This window comes from Anguilla rostrata, chromosome 1 (genome assembly GCF_018555375.3).
Source record: "Anguilla rostrata isolate EN2019 chromosome 1, ASM1855537v3, whole genome shotgun sequence".
NCBI lineage: Eukaryota > Metazoa > Chordata > Actinopteri > Anguilliformes > Anguillidae > Anguilla > Anguilla rostrata.
The window spans coordinates 18053806-18080404 of NC_057933.1; the positions used below are offsets into that span (position 1 = coordinate 18053806).

At 40.7% G+C, this 26599-nt stretch overlaps 1 protein-coding gene across 4 annotated transcripts in view; it reads right to left on the reverse strand.

Moving 5' to 3' along the window:
* Window positions 1-26599, reverse strand: part of fsip1 (fibrous sheath interacting protein 1) — a 65383-nt gene that overhangs the window by 31927 nt on the left and 6857 nt on the right. For 3 of the 4 annotated variants that reach the window (XM_064326860.1, XM_064326887.1, XM_064326868.1), the window contains exon 9: window positions 21913-22080. The exons of the other annotated variant lie outside the window; for it this stretch is intronic. In XM_064326860.1, the coding sequence (XP_064182930.1) occupies window positions 21913-22080 (168 nt within the window). The remainder of the gene's footprint in view (window positions 1-21912; window positions 22081-26599) is intronic. 4 annotated transcript variants of the gene reach the window in all.

Genomic DNA, 26599 nt, shown 5'->3' on the forward strand with positions numbered 1-26599 from the left:
TACTAAAATCCACTACTTCATATACATATCTGATATTGGTCTGTACATACATATGTATGTCAGCTATTTCAGGGGGTGGGGTACAACTTTGTCCAGTTTTCATAAATTTTACAGATTTATAGTTTAACTTTTTTTTTTAAATAGGGAGAACACAGAATAGGCTGGGACAAGTGGCTCATTCATAATACTCCAGCCATTAAAACCACAAACAATGCAGTCTGCTTTCTGTTACTGGCCACTGCACAAACTTTGACAATGCTAACCTTATACCAGCCATCTGCCTGCGTAATTACTATACTCCGCGCATCTGTGTGACCAGCATATCGGGGCAAATTGCACTGTACGGAAGTACAGGGTTTTCCGTCAAAGTAGTAGTGGTTTACTTTCGTGGTAGGTTTTAACAGCAGCTGATAAATCTCAAGACTTTTCTCCCTCGCTGAATATGGCCCTTCTGTTTGTATTATAAAGAACACTTTCTCTGTCAGATGCCAGCTGGTTTGCTTGTTTTTCAGTCAAGGCAGTCAAACAAGCATATAATTTTAGGCATTATTTTCATCTAAATGGTGCCTGTATAACTCCCCACACCAGTGGGATGATGGCTTGTTTAAAACACGGGTGTCACTAACCTTCACATATCCCGTTTTGGGACACCCTTGTCTGAAATATGATTTCTGCCCCAGTTATGACTAATTTTTTTCCCCCAAAGTGAGAAATCATATCTAAGACCAGGGTATCCCATGGATCATCACTTTCAGAAAACATTACCGATAACAGGAGCATGTGGATACATTAGCTAATATAATTTCCACCGTTAATAAGATTACATTACAATCCACAGTAAAAAAAATTGGCTGAGTGACACACCACAGGAAAGAGAACAACCACAGGAAGCTGGAGAGCTTGTTGCAACATTGTACACACAGACGAATGCTGGCCAGCCACACCACACAGCAGCTCCCCTGACAGCGCTGCATTTTTCTCTTACAATGTGGGGGCTCTCTGTCCACCCCCCCATCCCCCATCCCCCCTGCCAGAATCATCTGTGGCATTAGAGACACCGCTGCAAATATCATCCGCTGCAGAAACAACATCTAATTGGGTCATGTGTGCATTGACTATGTATCAGGGTGCACTGTCTATTGATCAGGGAGGACAGTCATGTGTATCCTTTATTTAACTAGTCAATATCATTTTCAAGCAGTGCAACTGCTGGCCTGAATTCAGATTGACTTCAGTCTCAGGGAGGTCTTGAGCGGTGGAGGGATTTAGATTTAGGCTGCAATAACAGTTTCCGCCAGACTTGGCAATCCAAGCAGAACCACTTTTGCCCACCACAACTTGATCCCCACCATATATCTTTAACTGTACTGGCATTGCATTCCCAAAACCCCGTTATAGTTTATGACGACAAACTCCCCTCTTGAATATTACAGACTAAAACTACAACAAATCCTTGTCCACGGCTTCGAGAACAGATGTGTGACACAGTAGCAGTGCACCAGGGAGAGAAGATTGATGGGAATGGTAGGAGGAATTAAGTTAATTTATTGCAAATGTAGTAAACATCTATGCTAGGTTACAATAATGATGAACAGATCGGCGCTAGTGGACCCCCCAGCCGGTAAGGCAGCAGTATTCTCCTGTGGCTTTATTGGCCAAGTGTACCCATAACCTAACGTGCTTCAAGGGCAATAAATAGCAGACAAATTGCACAGCAAACATAACACATAACACATAACAGCCCGTAATGGATGCAGACAAAAAATAGCAGAGTTTTGCATTATCTCAACCAGATACATAATTGTGCAATGTTCATGGTGTTAATATTATAATGTATAAACAGCAAAGAGCATACACAGGACCATACTTACAACCTCCTGCTATAAATGTTGGTGTTTAAAATAGGGGGGCAAGACATATATATGCATTGCCAATGTATTTAAGGTGTTCTTTGACCCAAATTATCTATTTGTTGCAACTGTATTATTTCATATTAAAAAATATAATGAAACAGCATAGATGCATAGCTGTATATATAACATTCGCTTCAAAATTAATGTCAGGTATCCAACCGGCAAGCAAACAATCAGACTAAATATTTAGTTAAACCTGCTTGTATGAGCATACATTAGCATGGATATTTACTCTCAATCCATCCAATGCTTGTACTGTGTGCATAATGCACAAATGTACTGTAAAGTACAGCTGATAAAAAACCAAATCATTTAGTCTATTCATTATTGAGACTTGTTAAACATGTGTACAGCTCTCCTCTCGTCACGATAACAAACTCCCGTGTATCATATCTTTTGGGGGATGACAGTTAGCTGGAAATTATTTATATCCTAAAAAGCAAAATACCAAAGCTATTTCTAATTGGATCCCTAGAAATGGATTTTAGTAAAGCTGATTGCAATATCTTGTATCAAGAGAGTCACTTTCCCTAAAACATGTTATATTACTGTGATGTGTAGAAGCACCCTGGCAGAGCATTTACAGCACTATCAATCAGGAAGGTTGGTGTGCAGCTCTGGTAGGGAGTTAATTATGAGTGTTAGCTTTTGTGGGAATTATGTGCACACTCAGGCTACATAGACTAGTAAACACCAGTTATCTGTGGGAATCATCTGCACAGTCATATAAGCTACATAGACTGGCTTGCACCAATCACCAAGCATGAGCACATTATTTTTTAAACTTACTTGACAATCTGGAGACATGTTATGTAGATATGCGGAGTAGTGATACCATCTGGTCTGTGCACTATGAAGAGCTACTGAACTGTTCTATTTTCTACCTGCAACTCTGGCTTTTTGCTTCTTGCTACAGTCACATGGTCACACCGCTGTCCTGAAGCAGACAGTGGCAGAACTCACTCTGGAGTTTAGGGAATGAATGCATGAATGGGGGAAAAGTGTGGGAGGGAGTTTAGGTTGTATGAGGATTTGTTGCTAAGCAACCTGCTAGGAGACCCAAAGGGTTTTAGGGCAGCGAAGCTGATGGTGCTATTTGCAGTTCAACGCAGCTGAGCAGGTGTTCGAGAATTCTATCAAAGGTGAATTCCATATATTTTCTGACAATGTGCTAATGCGCCAACAGAACGTTATTACTTCCTTTACCATTCCTGTTTTTGTTAAATTGGAAATTTACTTTGTTTTGACTTTCAGTTCAGTACTTCTGTTACTTGAACTACTTATCTTCCCTGGTGACAATACAGATAATTAACTCTCTACAGTGATCAAAGTTACACATTTCAAGTCAATATTCCAAGTTAAACAAGCAAAAAATGTAATATACAAGACAGACAAAATATAATATAGGAAGCTTAATTTAAAATGTAATCATTGTTTGCAACAACAAAAAAAGTTGAGCTTTCTTCATTGATTCAACAAATATTTTACTTGTTAAAATGTGTAAATAAAAAGGATGCTCAAAAAGTAATGAATGTAAAGTGCAGAATGTACTCCAAAGGAGACGACTATTTAAATTGTTTACTAAAAAGTGGTACTTTTTAATATCATACATTGTACATGGAAGCAGTTATCTATCCTCAGTTTGAGGTGATACCATATAAACAAACCAGCGAACAACATGACTGGGGTCATGACAACAATGCACACTTCTCTCTCTTTGCATCTCCAGCATTCAGAACCACTGCAGAAAGTACAGAAACCATTATATATAACTTACCCCAGAGCTTCACTAAATCAGGGTGTCTGAAGCCCTGAGAACAAAACATCAAGAGAGAACGTCTGGTATTTCCTCCGCTCAAAGTGCAGCACGGAAAAAAAAAAAACCTTTCATGTCTCCAACCAGATTTGCCAAGTGAGAGGAATGATAGCACGATAGTGAGACTTCAGCTTTTTAGCAGGGACAGAATGTGAAAATGAAAGCCATGTATGCACAGATAATGGCCTGTCCTACTGAGCGGCAAGGGTTCACTGGAGCTGAAAGAACATAAAAGTCTTGTCAAAAACAAATTAAGGGGACTTGGGAATAGGCGATAAGCCCGTTGAATTTGGACATAAGCGGACTATAATCGTTCCAAGATCAGAAGCATGCCAAAAACGCCCAATATTTAATGACCGAACAATCTATAATTTGGTGAGCCTTCCACACGCTCTCATGTCACGCAGCGTAGATTGCCACTGCTGTTTCCTGTGCTCCCTTTGAAAGCAGCCATGGCTTATGAGGGGAAACAATCACACGATAACATCTCAACCTAAAACAGTTCCTTGCTCTCTTTCATGCCAATGGCTTTCGCTGATATCCGCAGATAGGGTCGCAGACGGCTTTTGTGAAGAACTCCACGGAGCGGTGATGCACTTAACCTAGTGCTATTCTCAGCTGCACAGCTGGCAGCTGCAAAGGGCAGGCGGATGTGCGCCAGTGCTGGTCCTCCAGGGTCTGTAGGCTCTCTGGCTCTCCCGTCAGCTCACAGAGATCAGCGATACAGGCTGCGATCAAACTCATTCACACGTCTGCACATGTGAGACAGAATTAACCATGGCTCAGGCTAGGAGTCATACTTCCAGGACAGGAGTTCTGGAGAGCTGCTAACCAGGATGAAGTTCTGTAAGAATGAATTATGTATTGGAGGTGGTTCTGTTTGGACTGAATGAGTTGTGATCGTATTCCCTGGTACCAACTCAGGAATATGAATCCCCTTGATTCAATTTGAGATTACCTTCTCTAGGAAAATGATTTGCCATTCAGCTGAGACAGTTAAAACATAAATTTGCCCAATGATCAGTTTCAAATCTGAACCACACCAGTGCTGAATGTGGCTGGGAGTCCCACAAACTGACACACAAGTGATTATAGCATTATCTCCCAGAGAGTGACGGTTTTAAATGGTTCTAATGTTAAGAAATGTTTTAATAGTGACTACTGTAAATGAGATTACCTGAAAATGCATGTGTAAAGAATTTATAGCACTTGATCGGACAGAATTTTAACCGTGGGTGGCTTTAAGCATTTTCTCAGTCTGTGATATTGTACACTATAATGACTACATTCAAATACATGGTGTTCTTTATTTAATATAACCCAGAGTTCTCCAAAATTCTCAAATCCAACCTCTCAGGGCTGGATATGGTGCAAGGAAAACAGGAGCTGAGAGACTTGACTCACTCAACATTAGTCTTATAAAAAAGGGGGAAAAAAACAGTGTGGAACTCTGGCAAGCTGCAATATGGCGGTTCTTTTTGGATCGTGCCACGTCGACTGAGGCCACCGGCCAAGGAGAGGAGCCCATTTTGCGAGTTCGGCCGTGCGGTCCGCCCTGTGGTGATGCTCGGCCATTCTGACCACCGGACCACCACACAGCCATTGCAGGTCCCCTGAGACACCCGGACAACCTCCCAAAAGCCAGCCAGAGCTCACGCAGTCCATCTGCTGGGTGCTACAGAGCAAACTCATCAAAGAGATCCACCACAACATCGCCTCCTAGCAACAAAATGAACAAATAAACCGGCGAGTGTCCTCACTCTAATTGAGGACCATCGCACAAAACATTGCTGAACTGGCCTAATATGAACATGGTGGAAGACACTGAAAACGTGCTTAAATGGTCCCCATCAGGATGTTATTATCCCAGGGAGAAAATACAATGAATATGTTTTCTTTCTGAACTCTCCATCCACAAAGCTTTTGCATGCTCACAAATGACATCACACGTCCTGAAAATTCCTGAGGAATTAGAAGATAAACCTGTAGGTCATCTGGATTGTACTGCCCCACTATCAGCAGAGAGGGTGGTCTGGAGTTCAGTGTTCACTGAGATTAAAACATTCAGACTGAACTGTTTCCCAACAAACATTACAAAAGAACACAAAAATGCTCATATTCTTATTTATTCCATTAAAAAATATTTCCACAGCCATTGCATACCATGCCTTCATTAAAGACAGGACACAAAATACGACACGTGATGTTTTTATGTTCTGATTATAATTCAAAACAAGGATTTCAGCAAAACAGAGCAAAAACAAATTTCTGCACCACTCAAACTAATGTCTCCTAAGATGACCTAGGACAGGGGTGTCAAACTCCAGTCCTGGAGGGCCACAGTGTCTGCAGGTATTTGTGGTTTCCTTTTAATCCGCAGGTAATTAAGCCTTAGAGTACAAGGTGCGTGAACTTTTTAACCAATCAATGACTTGAATTACTGACTTGCGCTGAAACACACGAAAAACCAGCAGACACTGCGGCCCTCCATGACTGTTTGACACCCCTAACCTAGTATTTTATGGCCCATCATGGCAACTTGTTCTTCATGTAATATGAGAAAGTAAATGAAACTGGCAGCACTACATAATCACATTCCATAACAATGGACAAATAGTATTATGACATTTGCTTTTGAGGATTTCGCATCTCATAATCTCCTAAGAGATCCTAGAACTTGTTTTACTTCCAGGAATAGACAACTATCCTATAACAACAGACAGATCATATCATTCGTATTTTGCACCAAAAAAGAATGTCCTAATTTAACAATACAGCACAACACAGTATCAAATAATAAAAAGCATGTAAAAAAATGCTGAGAGTGGAATTTCCATATCTTGATCAATCTGGCTACTCACACTGAGAGTGCAACATTCTCCAATAAAGATTTCTTTCAGCTTTCCCTCTCTGGGACCCTAACCATTATTAAGTAGGCCTAGGCCGTGCCAAAAAGTGATGCATCACAGATAACTTGCGAGGGAACTGAATGTATACTGCTCTTTAATACGCTTCCAAAGCATCTGGGTCAAACTTGAAGCTAAACCCCCCATCTACATGAGTGACAAATTCTGTTAGAACACAATATTTGACCTACATTCTCAGCTGCTAACAATCAAATACAATGGCGTTGCTCTGCATTATTGATTAGATACAGCTTGCACAGCGGAAATGAAACCGGAGAAGAGTGATGGAAGTTTATGTAGTGTCAGCCAGGCCATACATCTAGCCATGCAAATAGACACAAGGGGATAAAATCACTTACATTCTAGCCATTAAAGTCAGGGTAATACTAATGAAAATTAAAGCACATTTAAGGAGAGCAGACCTTGGTGCTTTTATTCATACTTAACCCATAGAGGTATATGTTTAACATGAACATACGCACGCATGTACGCATGCACGAATGCGCACACACAGCCAAATGCAATATCCTTTCATCGGTAATAATAGGAACATTAGTGGGTCAGAAGCATCAAAAACAGAGAATCTGGTTTTTCTCTAAGCTAGTTTTGCTACATAAAATATATGTGGTGCACTTTAAGTGTCCTAAATCTCACTTGACCAAACCCTGATCAAAAAAATAACATCACTGTCTTGGAGGAAGTAACACATTTCCCAATGGAGCAATGTATTCTGATTCTAATTCCATGGGGTTAGCTTATATTCTCAGATTAGTGAAATACTTAGCTACTACAACAATATTAAGATTATCCTTTCGGGTAAGTTCCTCTTGGTTGTACACTCTAAAGAGTGCATGCTATGAAAAGGGCATGATTAGAACTACACAATAAAAATGAGTGTTGACTCCTGTCTCAATAAAGTCACGTACACTACTCCACCCACCTCCCAAGTAGCCAAAATTTCTACCTTGCAATGGAGTAGGACCTCACAGGAGGACCCCGTCCAGAATCAGCCCAATGGGGCTCGTACACAACACACTCCAGTAAAGATATCAAGCTGCTGAAGCATCAAAGGAGCCCTCTCAAAGGCATCGAGACGTCACTTAAAAATGCCAGGGTGATGCATTTTTTCTAGCCCAATACAAAATGTAACAGTACTGCTAACATTCCGTGAGACATAGCACAGTTATATCCTACTGATGCAGATGCTCAAGCAAAAGAAAGCAATGGACAGCTACAGACAGATTTGGACAAGCACACATACCAGGAAGAACAGGAAGTCACTTTTGGTTTTGTTATTTAAAAAAAACATCCTCTGACCTCAAAGTTCCTTAGACATGAGCTTTTAAAGCCAGAATAGCACTCTATGTTCAGTCTAGGCATATACGTTTCAGTAATGGAAGGAAGAACTTACTATTATTTTACAAATAGTTGCCATAAATCATATGTTTGGTGCAGAAATATCAAGGTATGTGAAGAGACTAGTCATTAGAGTGCGGCCACACTTTGGGTCATATTTTTAAACCCGGGATGCACAGTCTGTTTCAGCCAGATAATCTCAACTCTTACTAGAGCACAAATGATTGCTTACTCTAAATGTAGTAATGTGCATGCAGTTCCGCCAATATTTCTAGTGAAAACAGATTGCAGTAATTATCACATTAGCAAAATTACGCACCAGAGCTGAAAGAAGATAGGGCAAATACTTTTTCCCTGTGCGCATAATGTCTTTCACATGCAGCAGATCATTGTGGCTTACATCAAAGTTTGACTGCACCAGATCAGAGAATTGACATAGTACACGTAATTATGATCTTTTATGTTCTCATTTGCAAAGTTAAACTCAAATGAACAGATTAAAAAATACTAAAGACAGGTCCATCCATCCTCAATGCACACTTTTAAAATGGTGACCGAATAAGATCAGTTGTTTAAGCCCTGTCAGTAGATACCCCAGCAAGGTTTCACTATTTATCTGATATGTACATATAAAAAACAGGTTATAAAAATAACTGAGATAATATTCAATGCACCTGTGTACACTGCATTCGCCATCTATTTCTCTGCAACAGAGGTAAGCAGTCTGAAAAAATACTAAAGAGAATACACAACATATAGTCCTAAAAAGGGCCTCAGGGTCTGCCAAGCCACCACTGAAAATGGTGTAATCATTTTCGTTTTCAATCACCACTGAAAGCTATAATCCCTAAATTACAGTCTTACAAGGACAAAAAAGACTGTGGATATGTCAAGAAATGTCATATTAGCCAGCCAAAGACATTCATTATAAACTCATCAATGTCAGCACTTCCACAGTGTAAAATTAGGGCCTACTAACGAGCTTGTAAACATGCAATACTGCTCTGCTTCGCATTACCTCATACACCTATAGTTTATTCCACCAGCTGAAATGTTAAGGGAAATCTGTACCTAAATATTTCTGTAAAGTACCTGATACAGCTGAGGGTTAATTAGAATTTCCTTAATAAATATAATAAAAATAAAAACTATTCAGTTACACAGAACAAGCCCTCCTGGACATAAATAAGAAAAGAATGGAGGATTATGTGGGAGTCCAAGAAGATTGTAAAAAGCAGAAATCAAACTTTATGACAATGAACGATCACATTAAATTTGCTTCTATTAAACCAGAAATACATTTAGCATACAGAAGGAAGACCCTCCCATCTGCTTCACCAGGAAGTGAATCAATGTAGTGGAAAGTCACTGTCCTTCGCACAATCAGCAGACACACCTCTTAGCAATGCTATGTTCCTGTAAGTAAATCCACATGAAAAGAACCTTATTTGAGATTTCTAGCACAACTTTCCATCTGCTCGTCTTGTAGACCACATGTAGGTGCAGAGTGGAGAGCCAATAAAGACGCATTGCCCTCTACATCAAAGCAATTCTGCAGACAGGATCAGGGCAAAGTAAGCACCTTTGGGATCGGTGATTCACTTCAATTTCTCAGAAACTGTACTGGACATGTAAGTGGAGGGATGAGGAATGTTAAAATCACAGCATGAACTCAAACAATGAATGAGGACCAAGAGAGACATTCATTTGTCATGGTCGGGTGTTGGCCTCACTACCTTGCACATTGTGGAAAAGCCAATTTCTAAGCAAATTCATCCCAATATCTTTCAAGCTCATGCTGAAGACTGCCAATTTCACAGAGCAGGAGGTTTTCTTCATCCACAACATTTACAAAACAAATGCCTCTTTTCCTTTCTACCGAGTTGGCATAAATAATATAAATATAACAGTTTGTGGTGTAGTCTAATCAAAACATTAATGCAACAAGAAACATCTGCTAAACATGGTGGCTAAACTTCTGACTGATCCTGGATAAAAGTCATATTAAACACAAGGTCATAATTTATGGCTTTTCACAGTTCAACTTGTGCTTTGGTTTCTAATGATAAACAAAACCCATGATTGCCGTTCGGCTAAAGCTGGAGCCAGAGGCGGAACGGACCTGTGCTGTTGGCCAAAGCAAAGCAGAATCCATACCAGGAACAGGTCAGGCCTTCACCGCTTCCCTGCGAGGCAACCATCAATGTAAATCACCCTGCCAGCAGCTGTTTTTTCACATGATGGACAACAATACAGGCTTTTCATGACAGGTCACGTTTGCAGCAACCTGGTTATTAAGGACTTGGGAAGACCTGCATGTGACCTAAATTTACTGCTCCAGCGCAAGAGCGGCACGTGTTTCAGTGAAGATTTAGGGCAAGGTCCCAACCTCAATAAGGCGAAGATGCAGCTGCTAGCGCCTTTCATCCCACTGCAAGTAGCAAATCTGCCCCTAACCTTTCGCCCAGCCACTTAAGGGCAGTCACCGCGGGACAGGACGAACATCTATGATTACCAAATATGATCGGTTTTAAAAGAACATGTGCAACCTTAAATACAGTCCCGGAGACAAAGATAATTTACAGCACCGCAATTACACGGCATACTGCACATTTGCCAACAGCAGATGAGCTAAAATTATACTGTTTACACTAGGTAGTCAGAGTGACTGAAGAAGGATAAAAGTTATGGCTAAAATTTATAACCTACCAAAATGCGAATAATACACTACTCATTTCTACATTAAAAATATTCGATAATACTCTAAATTACGTGAACCTAAACACATTTGAAACAAAAATGAAAAACATAATGGCCTGGTAGTGGTGCCTCATTGGGTTAAATCCTTTATCATTCCCCAATTCACGAAAAAGACATAATGCGCCAGCAGTAATTAACATACCAGAAGCTTAGCAAATGAACTATTAGTTTTGTAAAACAGTATTTGTTGGGCCCAAGAGACTGTAAATTCCCAATACGCACAGCACAACAGTTGTATTGTGAAAATGTTCCTCTAGCCTACATGATATGGTTTCACACCTGTTAACTTATTCCTTAACTTTTCAAAGTGATGTTCCGTTTATTGATGAATAGAAAAGCAAGGCAATGCATGTTTGCGATGCACTAGGAACTGGAATATGCGTCAAACTCTGTCTGGCAGAGGTATTTTGGCAGTTGCCCTGATAGAAAATCTCTTAAAATTTTAAAGATGTGTATCATGCAATTTAAACTTTAAACTCCAAGCTTTCGTCCTAATTTTTCCATGAGAACAAATTTTCCTCAATATAGAGCCAATGTGCTTCAGATTTATCTTTCTGTTGGCAGAACATAAGGGACAGTGACATCACAGCAACTGTTAGAAATTAAAACAAACACATAGTCTTATCTATGACTCCTTTTTCAATCACAATTAAGCCAAGGAACAACATCTATGATGCTGGACAGGATCAAACCCAGGGGTCAAAATTAATTTCAGTGTTTATCAAAAGCAAAGAAATAAAATTTCAATTTTACCCACCATAAGAACAACATGAGCAAGAACAACATGAACAAGACTCCTACAATACAATAAGAAAACATTGGTCAAAGGTATTGACTTGTTGACACATAAATGGTACAGCAACACAGCAAGCAGTTAGTTCAATACGGAAGTAATCCTCAAACTAAAAATTGATTTTTTTGGTGGTAGAATATCTTTGATGCACAAGATTAGTGAAAGTGCTTCCACAAGCAAATCAGACAGCTTCTGCAGGTACTTCCTAAGGCTCTGACAGTCAGTGGTTGTTTCCCAGGTCTCCACACAGCAAAAGAACAGGATGGATTTTTACAAGCTCAGCACCAGACATAAGAGGAGCAAATTCTTTCTGGAGGAAACAAGTGTAGCACAGTGGGAGAGAGAAACATTTATAGAACTACTCCTCAATATAGAGAAAAGGCACTGCTATGGAGACGTTCATAGATTTCCTCCTACTGTAGATAGAAGATTTAAGATGGACGCAAAAAGCTTTGACATAGGAGCACTCTGAAGAGGTGAGTCATCACAAGACAAACGCACGGCCGTGCAGGTTTATTTCCAGCACATTTTAAACTGGAGCACGATACAAGCCAGGCTACTACAGGGCACAGAGTACAGCAACACGGAGCCATGTGGTGACCATATTGCGGGCCTAAGAAAGATGCCTGCTGTGCCCGGCTCTGACTCATCAGAGCTGGACCACTGTGCGTTGCCGTGTGGTGGGGCCCACAGCATTTTCACTGCGCCAGCACAGTGTGACCGAGCGACATCACAGCCTCGCTGCAAAAATAGCCAGCCAGGCTACCACCAACAATAATAAAAACAGCAATAAACAGGCAAAAGTGTACACAAGGACTGTGGGAGTGCTGTTTACATGTGGGGACTCAGGAGGTCAGTCAATATGATGGAACAGTTCACCAAAGTCATCTAAAATGGGAAGTGGCATTTTTGGGTCACAAAGCAACCAGAATTCTGTATACTGAGTTTGCAAAGTACTTTCAATTACTTGAAGTGGACAGTTCAAGGTATTAGACATGTTTAATTTTGTTGGTGTCAATTTGTAGTTATATGATATTAAATGCTAAACTGTGCTCATAAAACTTTCGCACACTTTAATTTTTTACAGTTAATACACCGTGGTATAGAAATAAGTGGCATAATGAAAGCTTAGCCAAAGTCATTTATGATGTAAATAAAAAAGAAAATCCACCTGTAAACTTCAAGGCTTATAATTACGTAATGAGTAAGAACGTCTTTTCCAAAGAAAGAAACCCCACTCATCCCTGCCTTGTTATAAATGGCTTTTCCCTGAGCCAGCAAACTTGCGGCTCTACCAACCGCACGCACTCACTCACGTGAGAAGGTCAACCCCGGGAGACTGCAGACGGTCATCGACAGGAAACTCCAGTGTGACTTAATGAATGGTATATCTGCCACTACAGAGCACTCCACCACAGAAGATATTTTTTCCCTGCCAGTGGCCCACGAGGTCGACCTCTGTAATTGCGTCTGTAAAGCAACGCGACCCAACACCAGACACCAGCGAGCACCCTCTGTATGACGCTACCTCCCCGCCCTTGGGTTTGACAGTCGGGCGGTACAGCTTTCCCACATGCGTGGTTTACCATCAGAGCAGAGGTCCGCTGTTTTTAGTTGGGAGGGAGAGGAGCTTGGTGCCAGCACATCTCCGTCCGCCAGGCCCATGAGCCCCTCTGGCTGCAGCGTTGGAAACATCAGCCTTTTCTCGCTCTTTTCTTTTTTTACTGAACCTCATCTCTGACATGTCTTGCGAAGTGTTTTTTTTTTTAACTGCTTTTATTTTTTTTGTGGGAGATTTGTTTTTACATTGTGCACTGGAATACACTATTTCATACCACAGAAGAGAGAAAGTGATGTCAACGGGGTATCGATGGACAAAACCAAAACTAAAAAGGCAGCAGATGTCGTTCCATATGATAGGGGTTTCAAACTGAGCGCTTACAAAGGCAGACACTGGAACCATATACAAAATATCACGTCACTACATTAAAATGTGATCACACAAAGAAAAGAAGGTTACTAGGCAACAGGAATTGAAAAGGTGATAGTAAACCTGTTCTTGAGGCCTACATCAAAGAGTCTGATCTTCTCAGTCATACTTTTTTTATGATACTGGGATGAGCAGCATGCACATAAATACTTCACATTTTTTATCAAAAACATGCTGGTGAGTGACTTCTCAATGTTGTTTTCGTAAAAAAAATACTTAACATTTTCTGCAGGTATTTCGATAAAAAAGACTGAACAGGAAAACATGTTTCTATGAAATAAATGAACAATAAATCAACAACAGGAATGTGAAGGCTTCAAAGAAAGATTAAATACAAACATTAAAAAACATCACCAATGGTACAAGTATAAAGCAGCTGACAAACAGCATATTGTATATGAGGGAACTGAGAGTGCAGTCCACAGGCACTTCCAAGCAGAAAACGGGCAATTAAATATCAAGCCAGCTTCACTTTCCTAAAGCCCTCCATCTACTAAACATCTTAACCCTGAAATGATGTGATTTTCTCCATATTGGTTAATACCTGGTCTGGAGGTTGATTGGGCTATTTCATAACATGAGCCTTTTAAGAATACATCAATCATTCATTTAATCAGTACAATATCCATTCAACTTCAGATATGTGTGGTTAATGTAGTAGTATATGTACTATGTTATTTGATGAGCATGTGAGGAACAAGGCTTTACGAGAGGCCTTCCTGTGGTTTACTCAAGAAACTGTCCGAGGAGACAGCAAGGAGTATTCAAGACCACCCCCAAAGAATCTTGAAGGCCTTACCGACTTGAAAAGAACAAGAACTTGGCTGGAGGTAGGTCTTGTAAAATGCAGGAAATGCTATCAAATTACTATTGAATCATCAAAAGAAAGTTCTCTCCGGGGGCCATGGATAAAAACATGAGACATCACAGCCATCGTAAAGAAAATGTGTTACTCTGGTGCATTAGAATCTCTCATTCATCCTTCTCCTCTGCCTCGAGTAAACATGTAAGGTGGCACGACATCTTTCTCCACAGATGTTTTTTATGCGCACTCATGGTCTGGTGATTGGATACATGTGAAAAGCCAAAGCTCATGTTGTTCGTCATATCTTTACAATGTACTGTGCGCGGCTCACCGCCTCCCAGGTAACAGGGGATCCATTAGCATTAGGCGCTCTCAAGAGCTACCGAGCACAGCAGTGAAAATGATATGGGGGACAGCAGACATCTGAAACAGATCACCGAGCGTCAACATAGCAGCCCTCGGCTCATCTGTTTCCTGTTCAGAGCGGATAAGGTCCACACTGGCCACCTAATCCCAGCCAGTGCATGGCTTTACATATTTTATTTTGATTTTTAGGCATTTTCCCTTGAAGTGGGAGCCTCTCTGAGCCCACTGATCCATGCTGGCTTGTCCGAAGGGAACCCCCACCTCCCCGAGCGCTGCCTGGGCCCTCGAAGCGACATGCGAAAGGCCCTGCCACTTCTGCGGCTGGCAGCCGTCCACCGGCGGCCTTGTAATTACGCCCGGGGTCTGACGGGGAGAAAAGACTTTCCGCGGCGGTGGCGCAGAGGGGCAGTACAAGCCTCCCAGAGAATGAATATAATAGACTGGAAAACCACCCTGCCAAATAACATCCTGCTGGGAATAGTGGGGAGGAATGTGTTGTTACCGCAGTTGGACGGAGAAGTTTCCTCTGCAAATTTCATTCGAGGTCTGGCCACACGTGCGGCTTAAAAAAAAAAAAAAAGTCAGTTGGACTCGAAGCCTCACGTTTACACCGCAGTCCCCTTTCTGCACTCGCTGGGGAAAAAAATTGCTATTTATGTTACATACTCTGTAACATAGAGGTTTCCATATTAAACATGACCGGTCAGAGAAAGCGACTGGCTGCGCCTGTTAGTATAGGCAATTCTCTGAATAAATAGTAAGCTAAAACCAGCTTTAAACATCTGCTGGATGCTTGCAGTGTGACATACAGAATGTCGGTATTCACTGATCCATGACCCGAGGCTCTGGCTGCCTGACGGGGTTTTAAAGAACACGTTCACGAGCTGCGCTTGGGCTGCGGCTACCGCTAACCCCACATCCCTGGAGTCGCGACACCTTCAGGTTCACCACAAGAGTGATGAAAAGAGGGCTGGGTTCGCACGTGAAGGACTTCCACGCTGTAAATCCGTCCTTGTCTGACTGAGACGTAGACCTTTTTTTGCTTTAAGCCAATGAGGGTGAGAGGTGAAGGGTGTAAGGTCAGCACATCCATGGCAATCAGAGCCTCCGGGCAGCTTTGAAATTTACTACTATCTCTGCTCGGTAGACGGAGATCAGAAGATCCTCGGTACAAATGAATGGCTTTAATTAAGTGTTTAACTGGCACAAGCTAGCGCGGAGAAGAAAGGCAACCAGGAAAACAAAGCATATTTACTTATATAGCCACTCATGAATTTGCCAGTGGTGAAGAGAAATGAATGGCGGGTTATGAAACGGACTTGCTAACAGAGCAGCCAAATGTTTAACGTGTTCGAAGTCGGTGCAAAATGTGTTTTTATTTAAGCTGGGAGGGCGGAGGGAAAAAAAAACAATTTATTACTGTCTGTGCGGCCCAGTATTGATAGCTATTTGGTGATCTGTCTGACCTTAGCTACAGGCCCTGCCTTGCCTCTTCCAGTGCTTCTGAACAGCCCTGCAGAACCCTCAAAGCCAAACATATCTGGATCATATCATACATTACTCACTCTAAACTTTAAAAGGAATGCTTGAAAGAATGAAAGACAGCTATAGGAATGACTGAGACAGAGATAAAGAGGCAGACAGAGAGAGAGAGACTGTTTATGGTCTACTTCTATATCACTCCCATGCACTGTACCCGTTTTATTTTTCAATAAAACTGCAATGTTGCTGGATCAATTTCAGGATAAGGCTATTTTCTTTGGGCCATTCCTGTTCCACATGAGCAAAAAGCATTCTGTTTTTATGGTCGCCAAGGTGCGCAAAGCACACAGTTCATCCATCAAACATTTGTAAAATATCCTCCTCATCAACGCAGTGACCACAAATGAAATTCCTGTGTGAGACAAAAGAAACCGAAAAAGATTTAAAGGGCTGGTTTACTTTCAGGAGTTTATTTTATATTATTTTAGTTTTAGTGTATGTTTTAGCCACTGTACAAGCTGCGTTGTTGAAACCTCACGGGTGTTTTCTTGCCATTTTAAACCATCAATCCGCTGATGCCCCCACACCAGCCATTGTGCAGCCAGCAGGTCATCAGAAACTTCATCACACACAATATCCTTCATCACACACAAAAACTAGGGCCAATTGAAAACATACAAAAACCAAAACTATGATTTAAAAATCCAGAAACTGAACTGCCCCCATAATTCAGGTCACTTGCATTAAATGGTTCCAGTATTTTATACCAGCTGTGGCCGTAGTTCACCATTGTTTTTGCTCAACTTTTCCAGTCATACATCATTTCCATTAATTGAAAATAGCCCTTTGCCCATTCACGAAAGAGCCATTTAAATGTGGGCAGAAGCTCATTTGGATGCCCCGGTGCCAAGGAGCTAATGCTCAGCAGCACCGGGGCACATATTTTTTTGACCAACAGCTCCGCCAAAATGATCACACATTTCAAAATTTACAGCTCTCCTGAGAGCAATATTCAGCCAGATACACAAAGTGAAAAAATTTGACTACCTTTGAAAACTGTTTATACTGGCATTAAAGCTTTACCTCCCTCCTTCCAAAGGCAGAGGTATTTTCCTAACTCCCTAAATAAACAGTAGTTTTTTTTTTTGCTCATTTGCCCCCCAAAACAAACAGCAGTCTGCAAGCTTTAAGTTCGCCCTCTCACGCGCACACGTGCACCTGAGCAGTTCTTGATTTTGATTTTCTTAAGCTGAATTGTAAAGTACATATTACACAGCTAAATGACTGAGCCAATCATATTTTACCAATTTTAGGTACTTATACAGGCGTAGTCTTTGAACAAAGTTGGATACATTAACTGACTGGAATGTCTACAAAATGTCTGCTGGCAAATAAATTGGATTTTGGAGGATTTCCTGGTGCTTTTGAAATTTTAAGGAGTGGAGATATGTTATTTATAAGGTCGATGAAATCTAGTCCTGGTCTATTCCAAAAATGAAGCTTCAGCTGTTTTATCACAGATGTTTAGTTTCACAATGATGCCCATGTATGGAGAAACAATGGCAGGTGATTATCGTCCTATAGGTCCGGTTGCACTTTGAAAAAGCTCCCTCAATATGCAACCATTTATTTTCAAGAAAAAGTGTGAAAAAATGTTTGGAAAAAAAATGAAAATTTCTTAAATTTCAGAGGCTACTAAAATAATGGTACACTTTAAAGTTATATTTTAATAAATAAAACTGTTTTTGCACAAAAATCATAAAGGATTCATTTATTATTATTATTATTATTATTATTATTATCATTATTATTATATCTTGCCAAAAATCTAAATGTAAAACTTTAAATTTTAACAACATCCCATCAAAATTTTTGTGAATATGAAATAATATTCTGTGGAAATGTTACAGAATAATGTTCGCCTAATTTGTTTCACTGCACAAATCAAGTAAAGATGTAGGCTTCCAAAATGGGTCGCTACAATAAAATGAACTGAGAGGAAACCGCCTTGGCAAGACGCTGGTGTTTCTCATGGGCTGGAAATCAGTCCTGACAGGGAGACGCGCATAGCGGTGGGCTTTAGCGTGCCGTCACTCTTTAAGCCCTTTCGTGATTGCAGCGTGTGCATTAAGGCAATTCAGATGCCATAAGCCATAACGAACCAGCGAAAATCTGAGGTGGAGGGTAAACACAAGCGCCATGGCAAACACATCTCATATCCAATCTGACGGAGAATAGCCAGGCTTGCACAGAGTTCACAGGCCGTCTACCCGAATGTTCCCCTCAGTCACGTCTTGGAAAGAAGAATTGAAAGATAAAGGAGAACTTTCGTTTGTAGCTGCACACAGGCTCCACAGAGGGTTTCAATGAGCAGATAAATGACCAGATGGCTAAAGAACAATCTGTTACAAAACAAAGCACATATAGCATTGTAAAAGTAATCGATGAAGCATGCAGCGATGTACAAGATGTCCTTGTTCTCCTTTAATTGTCTTATAATGCTGCATCTCTGACACCTTGTTCCAATGTATTCTGACATACAGTACTGGCATGGTGCAGTTTCCGTTTCTATTCTGATAATCCTGATACACTGCTTCACTGCACAGGTTCAGTTCCTCATTGATTTTCTTTTTTTCCTGAACTAATGTGACTGCACACAGCTTTACACCTACAAGGGAAGGTATATAATATGTTACTTAATGACATAATATATGAGATGCAGCCGGTTGACAGACATGGAAAAATCTGGATTGAATGTGATAGGGTACACATTCTAACACCAGAGCAGTGGGTGTAAGTGAAGATCTTTCCCAGAAGGAGCAGACAATGGCGTGAGGCTGAACAAATCACCCCAGCTGAGTGTTCCACTTCGCTCCTCCACCTGAGCCTCTAGGTCGGCAGGTTCATATGCACTGTGTCCTCCCGGCAGGACAGATGCACTTTCTGCCCCAGATCAACCAATGAGCACGGCCCCAGAAGTGTGTTTCTCCTGTGACACCAGTTAGCCAACAGCAGGTCCCCAGAACCTGCCATACTGGCTGAATGTTATATCTAATATGTGTAATGCTAACGTGAATAAAACAAGAACATTACGTCGAATGAAAGATGTCTCACAGTAAATATATGCTTTTACTTAGACCTTTACAGTATAAAATAACCTAAACAGAGCTGAGCGAAGCAGTGCCAGGTTCAGTCCTGAGCACCATCAGCACAGGAATGAAAACAGATCTTGTAAATTAACTGACCTCACCAAAAGTAGCAAAGGGCCCAGTACAGTTTCCTCTTCAGTTTCCTCCCAAGTTATCTAGACAGCAACTGCCAGCTTTCCAGGAACAACTCTGTAAATATTCAACTGCCTTACTGGGTGATAAACCTAAATTATGAAGAGGTAAGTTTGAGTAACAAAGTGTGCACATATTATCAAATCATGTTCAAGTTTAGAGTATCACAGAATCATGTTAGAGGATGGATTATGAATCCATTATCGACTGGATTTATGTAAATTATTCAAAAATAATAGATTCTTGAATAAGAAGTATAAACAGAGTACCATAATTGTACTAGCCCTTGAAAAATAATGACAACCATTATCATGTTCAGGTTTAGAGTACCTCAGAATCATGTTAGAGGATGGATTATGAATCCATTATTAGATAACGGATGCAGATTCTACAGACATTAATCCAGTATACCGACATACAGTCAGGACCTGAGGACACTACCAAGAACTGATTGTTGCATTTATCAAGGAATAATGCAATTATGATACTCCAATTATACTTCCTATTCAAGAATAAATTGTTGACAACAAAAGGAACTTATTAGGATGGCATTCCCTCCACAGTCACTGGACCTGCAACCAATAAAACATCTGTGGAAGCCATTGAAGAGGGAAAGGGCCAAACATCAAGTAACATCAACAGATCTTCTATGAGAAGTGTTGAGAAAGTGCTGGGATGAAATGGAAGATGAACTGTTGTAAAAACTGGTGGAATCAATACCACCAGTTAGAGTGAAGGCAGTAATCAAGGCGAATGGTGAATAAATCAAGTTTTAACAATGTTTGAACTTATATATATATATATATATATAACAAAAACCAAGCAGCAGAACAATCAGAATAACTAGCACCAACAACAGAACAGAGAGAAGCAAGACTGAGGAGGAAAACTGAGAAAGGTTTAGTCCAGTAAGCTACCATTTCAGATCGCAGACCACAGAAGGAAGAAGTAGAAATTTGTTCCATTTTCTCAGGTCACAGAGAAGACACAACCCCACCAGCAAATGGTAAACACGCAGTACAGCACCAGCCAAGTCTAGTATTAATAGACTAACATATAAAGGGAGACTGGATTTCACCCCAAGTTGCAATATTTCAAACAGGTGAATTGCCCATTCGTTATTCCATTCAGGTCAACAAATCAATGAATCAGTCAGTCTTTATTTTGTAAGCATCGCTCACAAACATGTTGTCACACACTTGCATAATGGAAAGTTTGGCTGGGAATTGAAAAATCATTACCTGACCCCTTAAAAGGCGATCAAGCTGTAATCCTGGAAAACGATGGGGTGAATATCAGTTTTTAGGAGAACTGGGAGATTTCAAGTATTGTTTTTTTTACTTTTTACTACTGTGGCGTAAAATTCCTGGGACACTCGGTTATTTTTAAAAAGGAGCTGAAATCCTCAAATGAACCTGAGATAGTAATTACGGCACAGCTGGATAGCTCGTCCTGCAGAAGCATTGGTTGGGATACCGCCGGTGAGTTGACCACAAGTCGAACTCCTCTGATACTATGACCGCACAGTGCAAAGTTTAACGGGGCAGTGGATGGCAGAAGACAATTTGGAGGAAAATGTGCTATTGACTGTCACACTCATAACTTACCATTAGTTCTGCTCATGGCCTAAATCTTATGTTCTTACATAAGTCACTCTGGATAAGAGTACCTACAATGTAATGTAATGTAATGTACTGTAATGTAATGCTTGTTTGAGCTCTCCCAAACTGATGGTGATGGAGGCCAGTGCAGTGATGACAGGCCCATGAGTACCTTTGCTCATTCTGTATCCAGAAAAACAAAAACTGCAGATGAAAGAAGAGCCAAAAAAGTCATATAACAATACTTGTCTGCGTGCAAATGTTTGCAGATGCTCTTGGTAGATAATTACAGGGGACATTTGGTAGAGGTATAGATGTAAACCCAGGAACGTCGATGTCACTAGACCTAAAAATAGAAGGAATTTCAGAATGTCCAAGAACAAATAGAACGCTATTTAATAAACAGCTAATCGCTAAACGGGAGGTGATTATGGCAAAGCACCCCTAATGCTTGAAGCAGTAAAGTGAAAGTGTGCAATTCAAGCGTCTGGGCACGTTTTACGAGCGGCTCATGTGGTGATGGCTACTGTGTGATTGGACAGCATGGGAGAACGCCTGTTTGGAAATTGTGACTCAACCCTTTAGTTACAATGAAGAGACAGGAACACCAAAACACCAACAGAGCAGGCCCTTTATGGCAAACAAAAATGTGAAGTCATTGAGAGGTTCTAGGCGGAAACCAGGAAGACTATTTATGACTCCTTAATGGGGACGGCCTACTGTTTTGTCCACTGGAATGAGGCATAATGACCTTGACTTGTTGTGGTAGTGTTCTGGATTTAATGGGACCTTTGTGAACCTAGCACTGCCAGTACCTGGACTGCAGAAAGGCACAATACACACCTCAGGCAAGCTGTGGCCGGGGTATTTGCTGCGCAGGGACAGGAAGTCCTCCACAGGAAGGAGAAGCTGCAGTCTGGAGTCAATATGACGGAGCTGGTCCAGTTCAGCGGGCTCAGGGGTGTAGCCCTCGCCTGTAGATGTCAGCACAGCCAACAGATTGGGGTCTGCCTAAAAAGAAACAATGGAAAGGCTAGTATATCACAATACTACCGTCTCCACCTTATCATGCTGCTTTCTTCTAGCAGTATACAAAGAAAATAACCACTACTGAATTTTTGCGTGTGCTTTTAAATATGTATTCCATTTTGAGTAACTTGCCAATGACCTTAAAACACACCATTTAAAAATCTTGACCCAATACAATTTCCAACACATTTGTGAGTAATTATGTACACAAGTCAAGAATGAATTTTCCTTTCTTTCCATAAAGGGCTTAACACCTGTTAGGATTCATGAAAATTTGGAGAGGGCAAGAGATTTGTACGAGAGCGTTGCCAAAGCTCTGAAAGGTTCACAGGACTGAAGTGTATCATTTCAGTACTTTTAAAATATTACTTTTAAATTAGCCATGGCCTAGTTTGTAAAATTCAACTCTGGGGTATTATTTGATAAATAATGGGATAAAACTACTGTTACACAATACACGCTCACTTTGTGAGGTATTCCAAGGCCATCTTTTTTTTCTTTCACCCGGTTTTTGTTCTTGGAAAGGGGACAGTGCCGTGCAGGTCTAGCCAAGGCTTCTCCAATATGTCAAAACATCTCGCAATGAAACAGTCCCAACAGAGATGCCTCTCTCCCCCCTTCAAGACAAATAAATATCTCATCAGCCTAACACAGTGTCTTATAAAGCAGCCGATGGCCGGTGACATCACTCCGTCTGAGCCCAACGGTGAGGTGAGCTTTGTCAGCCTGCCGGGCCGTAAAGATCAGCAGCTCTTATTGGGACTGCAGTGGCTGCTTGAAGCTCCAGGCTTCTTTTTTTTTTTGTTGCCGGTGACCTCAGCAGTGCACGAGTGCCAGTTCTAAACCGAAAAACAGAGCCCTGAATCACCCTCTCTCCGCCACACACCTCTGAAAGCCCTGGCGTCAGTCACGCGTTACTGAAAGAAATATCGCTCTTTCTGAATGAATGAATATAGCAGAGAAAGCACATAAAACCAAGCATGTAACGAGTAGCGAGTAGGATGTGCATGTAACTTGCTTTTTCTTTTTATCAGCCTGTTCATTCAAGTATGTCCATTATCACCCTTTCAATTCCAGTTCTACTGGGCTGGAAGGCATGTTGGCTTTGTTCTGAAGCTTCTTTTAATTTCAAGCTACACCAGAAATTATATGGACATGAAATCCATATAATTATTATATGGGTCGGATTACTACATAATCAAACAACAACAAAAAGAGAAGCACAGCTTGGACAGTTGACAGATGTTCGTTGGTAAAACAGGTAGACTAAAAAAGGACTAGACAAAAATACTTGGAGAAAAAACACCTCTGATATGTGGATAAACAATCAATAGGAAAAGAAAAAAGTCAAGGCACTCAGTCTCAGGGTGAAAAAATAGATGAAAAAGGACTAGTACAAGGCAAAAAATAGAAAAAACACATATTGACACTAGATCTCAATCAGCGTCACTATGCATTGCAGGCGTAAATGAGTTTCTGAAATGCAAAAATTAATAACAGGAATTACCTTCAACTCTGTTTGAATCGCTACCCTGTTCTTTAACCAGCAGATGGGGGTAGAGTCAAATTAAAAACCAATATAAAAGGAGATTTGAATATGATTTTATATGAATGAAACCAACCATTTGACAATGATTTCAAATGATAAATCCAAATAACTAAGTTTCACTATATATCCGAAATAACTTGGCATGTTACTAAAACTAATTTGCCATTATGGATGACAAATGACCCTGATGAAATATTCAGGATAAGAAAAATATTTTAAACTAGCTACTTTCCATGAAAATGCAAAATAACGAGCATATAGCCAGCTGGCATTTTACCAGGAACATTTTACTCAAATATTCATTCAGGAAAGCAGGTAAAATGATGCATAAGGCCATATTAGGCAGCACAAAAACAATCTCTCTGAAGTACATTAATAATATCATCCTAATTGTACTAATTAATGTGCTGGACAGCTGGCTCTATCACACGTGTAAAAGGAATTATTCTATAACAAAAATAATTGTCATTGTTAAAAATTATTGTTAAAAATAAGTCAGTTGCTGAGGACATACTCTTCCAAATCATTCAAAATAATGCTTTCAAACGGCATTCTACTAAGAAAGTAACATGTTGTGAAGCCTTCACTGATAATTCCTTTCCAAAACAGAAAGGCAAAAATAGCATCTCTCCAGGGCAATACCTTGCTGAACTCTGGGTCACTCGGATAAGCAGTCACCAGCATGCAGATTTATGCTTCCTTGTCTATACTGCGTCAGAACAGCAGTATATCCTGCTTTATTGGGCGAGACATAAACAGCTCAATGCTGCAGCACACAGCCCACAGTTTCTCAATAGCGGAAGGTTAAATCTGTCCTTGGCACGCATTGAGCCCCCTTTCACAAACTCAATGAGCCCTTTCAGCCTGTGCTTCTGTCTAGCTTTTCTTATACCACATCCATCTGTTCAGAGATCGCTGCTCGCGCGACAATGAGATGAGATCAACAATAAGATCGAAGAGATGAGAACTAGAGACACAGAGATCTCGGGATCTAAATGATCAATGCAGCCATTCCCTAGAAAAGCAAGAATGTAGCCATAAACAGTGTTCCTCATGGGAATGGAAAGGCACTTTCCATAGCAGTCCCAGCTCTGTATGTCTTTTAGTTGTGCTGCTAGCTAGCCACTGTAATAGTCAGGTACCCAGCTGTCTGAGCCTTGATTGTTGAGCTCAGTCACGCACACACACGCGCGCACACACACACGCAAACACACACACATACACACACATATATATATAATTTTTTAGAATGAAAGTAAACCATTGCCACTGTAACCTTGCAAATACCATTACTTAAAATGTATTCTCCAGTTAAAGGCTAATTACCGTATTTCTAGCACAGTGATCTATCCATGATTAAAATAATCTAATCATGATGGAATTGCATACAGACGTTAGGGAACAAGAACCAGGAGCCTTCATTCAGAGCCACGACTTTTCAGAAGCTACCAGTAATAAATCTAGCTACTCATCTATCAGTGTCAGACGATCAGACATGTTGTAACCGTTGATATATCCAATGCACTTTGTGATTATTGGTGCCGTGAATGAAAGGGGGGGGGTTGGCAATGTTACCATTATTTCTCCAAGATGGCTCATAAAAAATGTCCACTGAAGGGGACATTACGGCACAGAGAATAACCCTCTCAGCTGAGATGATGGACATTCTCCCTTTTCTCATACCCACAAATGTGTGGTTATGAACTGAATACATTGACAAACTGCTATTTCTGTGAGGCCTCAATGAGGATTTTTTTTTGTTTTATTGGTTAGTTAAGAACTATTTATTTGTACCCGAGTTATAAAAAAAAGTATACATTCCATACGCATATTCTATATCCACGTATATTCCAAGAATGACAGAAACGTAGTCACAATAAGTCTGCTGAAAGTGTTGAAGCGCAGTCTGTAGTTGATTATGGGTCGTGCAGAATGCTTCTAGCTTCTTTGCTTGGATGGACACTCGTGCAGACTCACTGTCATATCGCCTAAGTCGGTCCAAAAGACATCAAAGAGGAGCTCGCTGTCCAGCAGCCATTCATAACAGCAGACCTGACAATAACAGGAAGTCTTACCTAACCCTATAAAAGCCCTGACCATGTGCGCTCCACGCTCTAAGTCCTCCGCAGCACAATTACTGCAGAATTTCTCTCAAAGAAGGATACAAAATTAAAAATTAATTTCACTCGCAGACTTAAAAACTTCAGGAACACCTTCGAGAGAAGCAGCGTAGTGAAGCCAAATACTAGCTTATGAGAAAGGTAAGCACCATATCCTCGCGTTAACAGAGCAGAGTTCATCACATCTGCCCCACAAATGAGTTTCAGCTGCGACTGCAACATTAGGCCATTAGGAGTAAGTGTCATTGGGGAAACGAGGTCAAATAAACATCTCTATAGATCAACTGAGTGGCGCATTTCATGAAAGGCTAGCTAACGAGCCACTCGTTTGCCACATGGTAATGGGCACAGGATGACATCTGAACGCAGCACGGCTCCATTAAGCAATAGTTTTATCAAACCCTTTGCCACGTATTTTAATGGCCCTGCTAGATCAACTAGACAACTGCTCACTGAAACAGCATCCTTGCTGTAACTATCAAAACCTTCAAGATTACTGAAGTACATTGAACCTTTATTTCATTTTTGTATTTTTGGCAGGGAATCGAACCCGCAGCCATACAGGAGGATGCGCATATGGGTTGAGAGGTGGGCCGCCCCACAGGCTATGTCACACGGCCGCCAAAATTATTCCATTTACAAAAAAGAAAGAAAGAAAGAAAAAGTTGGAAGAAGTTCACATTTAAAACTACATTCACTTTGTACAAAGGGCCACTTATTCACATTTCTTTACAAAAGAAAAAACATAATGACCACAAAAGTATCCAGATTTCTATACTGAATATCTTTCTCTTGCACTACAGGTAATGACCAAGTATCCCTTCTCCCATAT